Source organism: Archocentrus centrarchus, chromosome 9 (assembly GCF_007364275.1).
Source record: "Archocentrus centrarchus isolate MPI-CPG fArcCen1 chromosome 9, fArcCen1, whole genome shotgun sequence".
In the NCBI taxonomy this organism is placed as follows: Eukaryota; Metazoa; Chordata; class Actinopteri; order Cichliformes; family Cichlidae; genus Archocentrus; species Archocentrus centrarchus.
Genome location: NC_044354.1, coordinates 20,451,068 through 20,463,567, shown reverse-complemented (window position 1 = coordinate 20,463,567; position 12,500 = coordinate 20,451,068). Strand labels below are relative to the sequence as shown.

At 40.8% G+C, this 12,500-nt stretch overlaps 2 protein-coding genes across 4 annotated transcripts in view; both read left to right on the top strand.

Moving 5' to 3' along the window:
* The first annotated feature begins 1,120 nt into the window (after positions 1-1,120).
* LOC115786189 (group 3 secretory phospholipase A2-like) lies at positions 1,121-9,528 on the top strand. The gene is made up of 7 exons (XM_030738241.1): positions 1,121-1,544; positions 4,605-4,737; positions 5,401-5,535; positions 6,079-7,010; positions 7,477-7,606; positions 9,068-9,187; positions 9,348-9,528. The coding sequence occupies exons 1-7, from the start codon at positions 1,121-1,123 to the stop codon at positions 9,526-9,528; spliced, it is 2,055 nt and encodes a 684-aa protein (XP_030594101.1).
* A 1,719-nt stretch (positions 9,529-11,247) lies between these two features.
* The window catches only part of hectd4 (HECT domain E3 ubiquitin protein ligase 4), a 41,948-nt gene continuing 40,695 nt past the window's right edge, over positions 11,248-12,500 (top strand). For all 3 annotated transcript variants that reach the window (XM_030737115.1, XM_030737114.1, XM_030737113.1), the window contains exon 1: positions 11,248-11,931. In XM_030737115.1, the coding sequence (XP_030592975.1) occupies positions 11,785-11,931 (147 nt within the window). In that variant the 5' untranslated portion in view covers positions 11,248-11,784. The remainder of the gene's footprint in view (positions 11,932-12,500) is intronic.

Here is a 12,500-nt window from a genome sequence, read left to right as displayed (position 1 = left end):
TTCAGTGGAATGTTTCTTCTTTAATCTCTGTATTTGTACATAGATAGTGCATGCAATGGAAAGATGTATGTTTGCAAATAAATTTGCATGTAAAGATTTTGCAGAGAGTTTACACAGATGAATAAAGTCTAAGGAAAAAAAAAAAACAAGCCTCTTGGTGTGGAAAATACTTTTTGGTATCAAGAGGAAAGATGCTCTGGTCGTATGGGGGTAATAAATGAACAAAAATAAGAAACTTGAAAGGATAAAACTAGAGGTGCATCACGGTGAATAATTGGACAGGGTTGTTTTTTTTTGTTTGTTTTTTTTTTTTTTTTTCAGCCAGTTCATCTGGGGTTTTTTTTTTTGTTGTTGTTGTTTTTTTTTAATTTAACCTTTATTTATACAGGTAGTTCCACTGAGACTCAGTGTCTCATTTGCAAGAGAGACTTCTTGAGAGATCTTTGTTTTATTCCTGAAAACTGTAAAGAAAAAAAAAACAGTCACAATTCCTACTTTTGTTTTTGCTGCTTAGGACAGTAGTAGAGGTTAGGCAGGAAAGTAAGGAGAGAGCAAAGGGGAATTACATTCAGGAGACTGGGGCAGAGTCGAACCCAGGCCCCTGCAGCCTTTCAGCATGGTCTACCTGCTCCACCAAGCAAGCACCCCACCCCAACCTAAATTCTAACAATAAACCAAACCAAGTCTTAACCTTCAAAAAGGTCAAATCAAGTCTTTATGACCATAGATGTACACAATGTACACACATAGGGTCTTCACTTTTCCAAAGTGTTCCCACCCCAATGGTGTAAACGGTATGTGGTCCTCACTAAGATAGTTGGGCAAGTACACACCCTCACAGGCATGCACAAAATTGAGTGTCAAATTTCTCCGCATCGACGGGGGGAATATAAAGTCTGAACTTCAACTTTCCTTCTCATTGGTTTTTTCAGAGACAGAAGGCCTTTCAGCAGTTCAAATACACTCGTGTCAGAATTAATTTGGAGAAAACACAACGGTTTAAAACTTCAACTTGTCTTAAACAGGACCGATTACAGACACATACTTTGAGATGAAAAGCGCATGTGTACTTCAAGTTTTTTACGGCTTATCAGCGCTAATTTTATCAAAAGCACTAGATATGATCGGACCGGGTCTCTCCTGTTTCACAGCGATTCGCGGCAGCGGACAGACTCGCATTTCCTTTCTGCGCGAGGACACAGTCGGCGTGCGCTCCCTGTACCTCACCATGTGGTCCCATGATATGAGACTGGTAACATGCAGAGTAGATTCCAGTCCACAAATTACGGAAAGATATCACACTCTCTGCAAGAGAAGCGACCCACGTGGTCAAGAGATCAGCGGGAGGTTTAATATCAGCGGCATATTGTTGGCGCTGCAGAAAGCCGACTGCGCGCTTCTTGCATCCTCCAGTGCGTCAAGGGTTACCAGGCGAACAAGAAGCGATGACACGGAGAGAAAAGCTCGGAGAAAACGCGCCTGGATCCTGCCGGGCACGCTGTGGTGCGGCAGTGGAAGCACAGCGGGCGGATATGAAGAATTAGGTGAGAGTGTTGAATTCTAGTTCGTAAGTTTATAAAATATAATTTGGCCTGTTTGAGGTGTTCAAATACTTTTGTGGTAAGGGATTGTTAATGAGTACAACAGTCGCTGTTCCGTGGTACAGTATTTGAAAGGCTTCCTGTAAGCTTAGCTGGGTCCTCTGAAAGAATGTTTAAAGTCCAAACCTCTAAAGCTTCTTGTTATTAAATTATCCGCACATCTCACACCAGACAACACATCAGAGACAGTGGGCCATTTGTTTGGAGCGATATCAAAATAAGGATTTAACACTAGAACTCCCAAAGTGGTCATTTTCACCTTTTTTTCCTTTTTTTAAAATTTGCAGTGTAATATCTTTGTCGCTATAAACCCCATGTAACTATAGGACCCTGACTTTTCCTAAATACGTGTATATTGTAATCTAATATAGTCATTTTATTAAAATTACAGGACACAAGAGAGTTATGAATGTTTCTACCTAGAACTCTCATAGGCAGTCATTCTGACCGCAATACATTATTTACATAAATTTATAATAAATAAATATGATATGTTTAAATATAATTTGTAATCAATAAAAGATCAAAGAATACATGGATCTGTAATGTTACCAGTCAAATAAAGATGGTCAGGCCACGGTCATAGCAGTCATATTGACCACATGCATATACAGTGTAATTTGGTGAAACTGGAAGCTTTTTGATCCCTGATAGCTCCCACTTGCTGTTGATGGGCAAAGTGTCATTCCTGGTATTCTCAAGAACTTGAAAAAAAGATGACTGGATTTTTTCTGAAGACATTTCACCGCTTATCCAAGAGGCTTCTTTAGTTCTAAAACCAAAAGGTGGAGAGTCCCAGGTATTTAAACTCTAGTGGGGATGGCCGCTTTGGAGGTCATTGTGAAAACCTACCACAGAGGGCCAGCCTACTAGTAAGGTGTGAGTGGGGTTTGAGACACCTGGAAGAGATCTCTAGACCAGGGCTCTTCAACTCCAGGCCTCGAGAGCCCCTGTCCTGCAGGTTTTAGATGTGTCTCTGCTTCAACACACCTGAGTCAAATATAGAAGTCGTTAGCAGGACTCTGGAGAACTTGACTGCATACTGAGGAGGTAATTCAGCCATTTGATTCAGGCGTGTTGGATCAGGGACACATCTAAAACCTGCAGTACAGGGGCTCTCGAGGCCTGGAGTTGAAGAGCCCTGCTCTAGATTGTATTGTAGGAAGCTGACAGCTGGTGTCATAAGCCACACCTCTATTCAATGATGGTCATTCACAGTGGACATAGATGGCCTCTTTCACTCCTCTTTAAAACCATCTTTGTTCTCGGTCCAAAATGTGAACAGTGGCATCCTCAAAAGATGTGGTTATCCCAGCTGGGCCTTCATCAAATCAGTGAAGATGCACAGAAAAGAAAGTCAGACACAACAAGGGGAAAAAGAGAATGACAAGTGGAGCAACATCTCTTATGTAGCAGGTTTGTCAGAGAAATTCAGGAGAATTTTCTCCAAGCATGACATCTCAGCCACACTCTAAGACAAAAATTGGTCCCACGGACAAAACTCCCAAACACAAGCTCAGCAACATAGTGTATGCTGTGCAGTGCAGCGAGGAGTGCTCGGACCTCTACGTTGGAGAACCTAAACAGCCACTCCACAAAGGCGGGATAGTTTGAAAGAGGAGTAAAAGAAGCCATCAGTGTCCACTGTGAACAGCCATCACCGAACAGAGATGGTGGCTTACAACAACAGTTCTCAGCTACCTACAATGCAGTCTTGAGATCCCTCCTCAGGTACCTCAACCCCCAGTCACACCTCAATAGGTCACCTGAAATAAGGTGGCGGTGGTGGGGTGTCACACGGGGTGGGGGGGTGGATTCCACCTGAAAAGCCTGGTTGTAATGACCCACATCTATTTTTTTACACCTTAGCTTATGTGCAACGGCACATGAATAATAATGCGTCAATGGTTCCCACTCCCGCTAGGGTTTAAATACCTGGGGTTCTCCACCTTTTGGCTGAAGAAGCTTCTTGGATAAGAGGGGAACCGGCTTCAAAAAAATTTAAAGAAGTCCACTCAGCTTTTTTCTAGCTGTTGAGAATACCATGACCTGGATGACTCTACACAGACCTGTGTTCCCACTACTGATCCTTACCACGACCAGCTTTAGCTGATCGGTAACATTACAGATCCATGTATTCTTAATTTATTATAAATTTAAGCAAATAATGTATGGCAGTCACAATGACCACCTATGGTAGTTCTAAAATTCTGCAAGTTCTAGTGTTAAATAGTTAAATGTAATTTTACTGATACATTTTAATGAGTTTTAAATAAGTTGAACTGAAATAAATGTCTATTTAGTTTAGTTTTAGCATTTTACAGAGTCTAAAGAAAGGATAAGGAAATTTAAAAAGTGTCAATTTTCTCATTTAAATATATTTAACATTGCGCTGTTATTGCACAAACTTGAAGAGAAATGAGAATAAAATGAAACTTACATCATGAGACATATAGGTCGGCTGATATTATCTATCAATATTGGCCTATACACTGTCCAGTATATGCCAATGAAAGCTAGTTTTGGCTAATACCTTATTCAAAAGGGGTCACTTTATTTAATTAATTTTGAAGTAGTGCCATCTCATAGTTTATCCAGCAGAGCAGCTTCACAGTGCTGGTGACGGGCAACTTTTAGCCGTGTAGTGACCACGGCCACCCCTAGGTGCCCACTGGCTCTGGCCAATATAGCAATATGGAAAACAATATGGAATTTTTTTATTCTATTTCCTTTTTTTATTCTAAAAAGTGATACAGCCACCCCAGCCCCCCAAAAAAGGTGCTTTACATTTTTACGTGGTAGTCACATCAAAACGTTGTGCCTCAGTAGGCTTTTTTTTTTTGGTTTTGCAACCCATACATTTTTAATTTTCAGATAACTGTCTTTGAAGTCAGCAGCTTTTGATTTCAAATCAGGCGAGTGATCTTTGCTTGAAAACGCTTTGCTTCCAAGCAAAGCGCCCTTTGATGTGTGATTAAATTCAAATCTTGCTCTTGCGCACAGGGATGTTTGAGGGTGCAGACAGATGCTGCCGTGAGCACGACCACTGCCTGCATATCATCCCAGCCTTCACGGTGAATTATGGAGTCTTCAACCACAACCTCTTCACCGTCTCGCACTGTGAGTGTGACCAAAGGTGAGCGTCAGAACACGCCCATCGGGCATCTTAACACATAGTAAGCGAGAAGTATTCACTGCCGCAAGGGAAACTCCTGCAACCAGTAATTCACATTTCCCCCTGACATCTCCTCATGCTGCTCTGGCTGGCATGGAAAGTCAAGTAAGGACAGATTTGCTTGAAGGCTGAATTTATCAGTATTAATGCCTTCTTAAAAACTTTAGATTAATAAACTTGGAGAAATATTCCCATCATATCATTTTGGCCCAATGCCAGTAAATGTAAACCGATTTAAGTTGAAGTGCCTGAGGGCGATGTGATATAACTGTTCATCCACAGATAATAAATACATCACTGCATTCAGCCCTCTAGATAAATTGACGTTGTCAAGAGCGAACACGCTGTTTGGCATTTTTTTGTATTTGGAGGGCATTCCTTTCCTTCTACACAGTCTTCTGTTATGTAAAATTACAGCGATGTCAGTTTTACTCTCACCTCACATCTAGCCCTGACAGGTCCATGTGTATTTTTTGGTGTTCATAACAAAGAAGCACGCAGATATGGTTATAAAATGTTCGGAATAGTCAAACATGAGGAAGCGCTTGCCATTTGCGTGTTTATTGACTGGGTTGTTTTTTTAACCTCGGCTTGCCGTGTTCTTTTTTTTCTGCCTCTAACCAGGTTTCGACAGTGCCTTCTGGGCATGAATGATAGCATTTCTAATATGGTAGGCTACAGCTTCTTCAACATCCTCCGGATTCCCTGCTTTGAGCTTAAACGGCAGAGGCGGTGCACTGAGATGTACTGGTGGGGGATGTAAGAGAGACACAGACACTGTTGCTTGATACTTTGACTACATATTATTAGACCCAACAGTTGCTGAGAACCATAAAAAAGGCGATTGTTCTGTGAAGAGTGTAGCTATGGTTGCACTGAGTATGCACTTCTGCAGCTTGTATTAACATGCCTTAAACTCTGCTAAACTTCACAAAACCCCAAAGGACACATCCCTGGTTTCTTACTACAACTTTCTCTATCAGTTCACTGACTAATGGTCTTACAAACAAGACATGATTAATGGTTAAACATGGGCTCGCACTAATGATATTGCATTGACAAAGTCTAGTATAATAACTCTAATTTAAAATTTGCATGTAAGTGAGCAGTTGTTTCATTTCCTCTGCATTACTATAATTATCTTCCAGTTACAGTAACTCACATCTCAAAGCAATACAAAGCAAACCTCTGCTATTAGTTAAACACAATAAATAAGAAATATGGTCAGTAAAATTGTGCATGTTTTGAAAATGGTTCTCCTTTCCATTGCTTTGTTTTAACAAACACGTGTACTCTCTATAGGTGCAAAGTAGCCAAAGAAGCTCCATATGCTGTCTTCAGAAGCCCCCTCCCTTACAACACCTCTAATTTTGAGCAAAAATATGTGGACACTGACGGCGACAGGTTACCAAGTAAAGCGGAGCAGCACGTAACTCCGAGCCCTGTGACAAGTCCTCGCAGAAAGTCATCTAAAACTCAGCATCAGTGTGGCTTCAAAGACCCACCCAGAGGAGACACTTTCCACCGCAGACGGACAAAAGCGAGAGGATGTAGAAGACACCAGAAACTTCATGGAGCAGCACCTTCACAAATGCCTCCAACAGCAAGGGCACACACTGCTGCTTTGTCAGTGGAAACAGGTCTTTTAAAGGCTCCTAAAAGTAGCTTACTGAATAAAGAAAAAGATGGAAAAAGCCAACCTATCAGGAGCCGTGGTTCACCACAGCTCCGCTCAAATTCTGTTCCACAGATTTCATCCACAGCATCACCAGGTACACAGAGGACAGATCATCAGCTGCACCAAACAATGGCCTTTACAGCAGTGACCAAAACCAGCAAAAGTCACAAAGAAGTCACCAAGAAAAGTCGCTGTTGTGGACACAGGTTGCGTGTGAGGGGAGAGGCTTTTCAGTCACGTTGTAAAAGCTGTTTGAAACAAATAAGAGAATCTCGTATGAAAACAACTACCGATGGATTACCAGGCAAACTGACTACACACAAAAAGACAACAGAAACACCCACGTCAAACACGTTGGTAGCACTCAGGAATGCAGCTACTTTTCCAAGACTCAGCACTACAAAACTGAAGACGACAGCCCTGCTTAATGCGGGTGATGCGACACAAAAGCAGGTGGACTCCTATCTGCTGATGAAGAACTCAAATCACAATATAGCACATAGTACCCATACAGAGAAAAGCCTTAAACAAAATGAAACATCGAGTAATATAACAGGTGAGTGTGTGCAGCTGCTGAGACAGTTAGATGCAGGTTTAGCCCTCAATTTTCCTCTGTCATATAAATAACTTTATTTTAACTTTGACCATCAATTTTATATTTTTTTTTGTCATTTGCCACCTTGGCAACATTTTGCTCATAATGTCCTGAGTCTATCTTCATTTTTTTTTTATTTCAGTTGTAAAATTAACAATAAATGATAAGCATGAACAAGTTACAAACATTTTGTATTGTACTTGAGAAGGCAGATTATACATTCAAAGTAGTGAGTTAAATGGCTCTCAAAACTATATATATATTTGTTGTGTCTATTAGTTTTCCATGTGAGCAGTTCGAAAAAAAATGATGACAGCAGAAAAAGAGGGTTAAACGTTTCTAGAAGATGGCAACATCAGTAAGCAGCCAATCTGCTCAGTTCTCTAAAGAAATCTGGGTAATGAGATTTTGTTTTACGCTCCTGCAGATAACCAGCTCCTGTGTGAAAGCCTCAAACATCTGGACTACTGTAAATTCAAAATCCCTCCTTTTGAGAAAAAGTATGGCCTCCAGAACATGGAGTCAAGGACTGCGTATCACTGTGATTGCACCAGCCGGTAACATGACAGTTTTATGGCTGTATTATATTTTGCATATTGTGTATTTTGTGTTTTTTGGACACTGGCTGCTTTTTCACTCATTTTCTATCTAGTCCTTGTACCTGACCATTTTCAGAGGAGTGTTTTTGGTTTGTTAAGCCACTCATCACTGACCTTTGACTCATTCAAGCATAAAAAGGCACCTAACACAAGTGATGAACCAGTGTAATGTCTACAAATAACAGACAACTTAGCAAAGGACCAATATGAAATTGCATCTTTAGACACTTTGTCAAAAAACACAGTTTATTCCCATTTCTTTTGTTAAATCTATAAAAATGTCAAAGATAAAACAGTTTGACAGACATAAAATTGAGCTATTAGCTGAAAACTTGGCATATCTCTGCATGCTGTCCAGTATGTCCTTAAAAAATTTGGGGGAAACTGGACAAGTGAAGGACAGCAGAAGAAGAGGCGGGCCTAAAAAAATTTAAGCAAAAATCTATCTAAAAATTAAAAACCTGCAGTAGATGAACAGTATATGACAGTCATGTCATTAAGAAATAGCGGGAAAAAAATTCCACCAAAGACCTGACACAGGACCTGAGAGACGTATCTGGACCTTCAGTTGATCCATCTACATCAGAAATGGTCTCAGTGGAAGGATGGCTGTCAAACCTGATGGAGTTATGATCACAGAAAACAGAATTTCAAGCTTGTTAGAACTGTAAAAACTCTAGTTTTGCCTTAAAAACTGCATTTCCGTGTATGTATGCATGTTTCAATGAATCGTACCCATTTTCCCAGTAAAATATAAAGAAATGAGGTGCAGCTTGCGATTTTTGCACAGTACGAATGGCTTTTTTCACAGCAAACATTGTGATGGATTATAGCAGGAAAACTGCTGCAGGTTATCCAATAATGTTAATAATGTTTGCATTTCATTTAGGTCTAGTTTACGGCAGCCACTTTGACACACGAGTAACTAATAACATTAATACCATCTCAGTTCTGTTTCGTAGGTTATGACAGTGTGACAGTGAAATAGCTAAATGAAATTAGTAGCTGCATTGCTTATGTAGGGTAATGTATTATCGGGCCCTGCTATATCATGTCCACATTTCTTGCTCAAAAAAAGCATTCTGTGCATAGATTTGCATCATTTTTGCTTTGTTTATATTTGACTATGGGCTGTGCCTCCTACTACAGTGTGTAATGACCTCATTTAGACTACAACAGTGCATATATGTTAGGACTACAATATTTTTCCTCATCTCTGTTTATGGTATGTTTTAACAATAAGGAATGCAGCTTTATCTTTTTCACCTATGTCTCTCTGACGTCACATATAGATGCAAATGATATTATTCCATTTCTGAAACTTTTCTTGCTCTCTGTCTAACTCTTTTCTTAAATGCAACATTATTGCCTCACATCCAAGAATTAAGTTGTCACTTGTACTTTCTGTCAATTTTACAGCTTGGCTGTTCAGATTGAAAGCCTGCGGCGACCCAGTATTCTCCCCTCTCTCATGCTGGATTTCGTCTCTCAGCAGTGCTTTACACTGCCAAAGGAGAAGAAATGCCACAGCAAAAAGAGGTTTTAAGCTCTGATATGCTTACTCACATTAATCTCTAACAGTTGTTGGTTGAAGAAGTACCAGTCCCTTGTCTAATGTGCTCACTCAGTTTGCCTGTAACAGATTACTGTGTTGGGTTCTCTTGCTGATATTTTTATATCTTTTTTTTTTTTTTCGTAGCTGTTCCAGAGGCTTCGCTAAAGCCCCTGACCTACATCAAGTGCTTAAGAAGATAGAAGAAAAAGACTCTGCTGGGGTGCAAGTTTCAGGCAGTGACAGAAAAAGAGGGATTCCTGTTCGCCTTTATAAGCGATGCCTGAGGCTAGAAAGCGGAGCTGATATTATGGCACGGTTCAGATGACTGCAGAATAAGCTGCTATGCGCACTAACAATAAATGTTATAAGCTTTACATTTCATGCAGGCTTTGCTCTTTCTCTCTGATGGTGGAAAATTGGAGCATGTTTAAGAACTCAGCCCCTCAACTACTGAAGTACGGCCTTATAAATGTAATTATGAATTATAAATCTAAGTTATACAAGTTAGCGTTTGCATGTGCAATTGCAAATGATTGGATTGTGGATTGAAAACATAATTAAATGATTTTATTGTTTCTGTTTGATTTTGAATTGACTTTAAATTATGTCAGTCGTTTTCAAAAATGATCACTGGCTAGCACACTCTCATCTGCACTGCATATTGTATGATTCAGTGAGGAAAAATAACTAGAATAAAATAACTTTTTGCTGTTGTTTTTAATATTGCGGCTACCAAACCATCAATCATGAAAAAATGAAAGCACTGACTCAGTAAAGGAAGAATAAAACATTTTCATCATTGTCATGTCTATATTAAAACTTCCCAACTTCCTTAGAAAGAACAGCAGCTCAGACATTGTGCATGGATTGGGGGGGGGGGGGGGGGGGTTCCAATGGAAATCAATAAACATTTCAAATGTATTTTTATTTGCAAGACTGCAGATATGAGTATTGGCTATGTTGCTTTAAATAAATTAAAATATCAGATCCTGCTAAACTATTAGTTAAATTTAAAAAAATAATTTAGGGTTGCCAGTTTATGGGATATTTTATTCTGTAACATTTTTTTCTCAAAACCCAGATATGTTTGTCCATTACTGGAATATATATATATTTTTTAAAGCTATAGAAAGGAAGATTTCTTTTTGTTCTTTGAAGCCTAGCAGGAGTCTCTGTGGACTTTGATGCTTGCAGACAACATTGTGATCTGTAGTGAGAGTAAGGAGCAGATGGAGGAGAGCCTGGAAAGGTGGGGGTGTGCTCTGGAGAAAAGAGGAATGAATCCTCATTCACACACAGAATCCATGTGTGTGAATGAGAGTGAGACAGTTGTAACAGTGAAGCTGCAAGGAGCTGAGGTAGTGAAGGTGGATGAGTTTAAATACCTGGGATCAACCATCCAAAGCAACAGACAGTGCACAAGAGAGGTGAAGAAGAGAGTGCAGGCAGGGTGGAGCAAGGTGGAGACGAGTGCCAGGGGTGATTTGTGAAGGATAGCAGCAAGTGTGAAAAGGAAAGATTTAGAAGATGGTAGTGAGACCTGCTATGATGTATGGTTTGGACAAAAAGACAGGAGGCTGAGGTGGAGATATTAAGATTTTCATTGGGCGTGACCAGGATGGACAGGTTTAGAAATGAATATGTCAGTGGGACAGCTAAGGTTGAGCAGTTTGGAGACAAAGACAAAGGCAAGGCTGAGATGGTTTCAGAGGAAGGACAGTGGATATATTGGACAAAGGATGTTGAATATGAAGCTGCCAGGCAGGAGGAAAAGAGGAAGACCTCAGAAGAGGTTCATGGACGTAGTGAAAGAGAACATACAGAGGGGTTGGGTTGGCAGAGGAGGGATGCTACAGACAGGGAGGCAGATGACACTAAAATTAATAAATAAATAAAAATGTTTTTTTTTTTTATTCTAAATTGTATGTTAAATGTGCTTTTGTCACGTCATAGCTATAATAAGACGTGGTGTTGGATACCAAAATAAATGACTTTTGACAGCTTTTATTCTAGCACGCGGTGCATTCTGGGAGCGGCTAGTTGGCCTTGGAAACATGGCGTCGCACTGACAGCTTGGTGACTCTCATTATCTTCTCCAGGCATTGACACAGACACTGGGCCGTTAGCAGAGCCGCTCGCAGTCGGGTTGCAACTGTGAAATGAGAGTACTACAGGTGCACTCTGACTCTCGAAAAGACTGTCGTTCAGACGGTGCGACGCAATAACGGATTTAGCACGGCTGCCACGCCCACTCTGCTCGGTAACGCTATAACGATACCGTACGGTAAGTTAGCTCCGCTTCAGCTAACTGAGCCAGACAGCTAGCAGCCGCTCTTAGCACGACCAGAGCACCCATGTAATTTAAAGAGGACCTACCACTACCGCTCACCCCCCTCCACGCTGCCTGGCACTAGTCAGTTACCTCGTCTCCCTTGTCAAACATTAGTCAGATAAGACCGCAGCGCCTAACGGCCGTTATGTTATTGTAAGTCGCTATCAGGCTAGCTAGGGCGTTTCTGTCATTCTGTCACTGAATTTTTAATGTTCGACCCCTTTGGCTACGCTGTCGGAGGAGAGAGCGATGGGCTCCGGGGCTGTGGATTCGTCCCAGTGGCTTTCGGTGAAGGAGGAGACCATTTTTCTCCACGACGGTCTCATTCGGGTCACAGATCTGGCCGAACTGCCCAGTGAAATTGGAGTATCGGAGCAGGGGGACACCGAGCAAGAGGTGGGTGAAAGCCATCGCTCTCTCTCTCACACCCACTCACACACACACAAAGACACACACACACACACACACACACAAAGAGCGGTGTATAGCAGCACTTGTGCATATCGCTGTGATCAGTGTGTCTTTTTGTTTATTTAATGTGAGAATTTGTTTTGACTGTCACCTGCAACACACCCTCAGTGATAACGGTAGCGCAGAGGTTTGCAAGTTTCCTGTCCTGCTAAAGTCACCATCAAGTCAACAAATAGCCCGGTCAACTCACTTCCTGTCCCATACTTCAAAATATAAGCCAATCTTTTAACAAACATGGCACTTTTCACTCTTAAAATCTACAAGATTACATAGTAACACAGTCTTCCAGTATTCACGTGGAAGTAATATTAATTTGGTATCTAATATCGTACTCAAAGTTGAACTAACGTGTCAATTAGAGGTGTACTTCAGGTGTCAAGCTGCACGGCTTTTACTTATTTATATTTTAGATTTACAAATATAAATTGATGCCATTATTTTTGCTGACTACATGCTGGCTAATTTAGCTAGCAGTAAACAGAGCTCTGCTATGA

Bases quoted from the DNA above. Each gene is read 5' to 3' on its own strand.
- LOC115786189 (XM_030738241.1), top strand. From the start codon at position 1,121: ATGATCGGACCGGGTCTCTCCTGTTTCACAGCGATTCGCGGCAGCGGA. The intron at 1,545-4,604 runs GTGAGAGTGTTG...TCTTGCGCACAG, and splicing joins GGGCGGATATGAAGAATTAG to GGATGTTTGAGGGTGCAGAC. The intron at 9,188-9,347 runs GTTTTAAGCTCT...TTTTTTTCGTAG, and splicing joins AAATGCCACAGCAAAAAGAG to CTGTTCCAGAGGCTTCGCTA.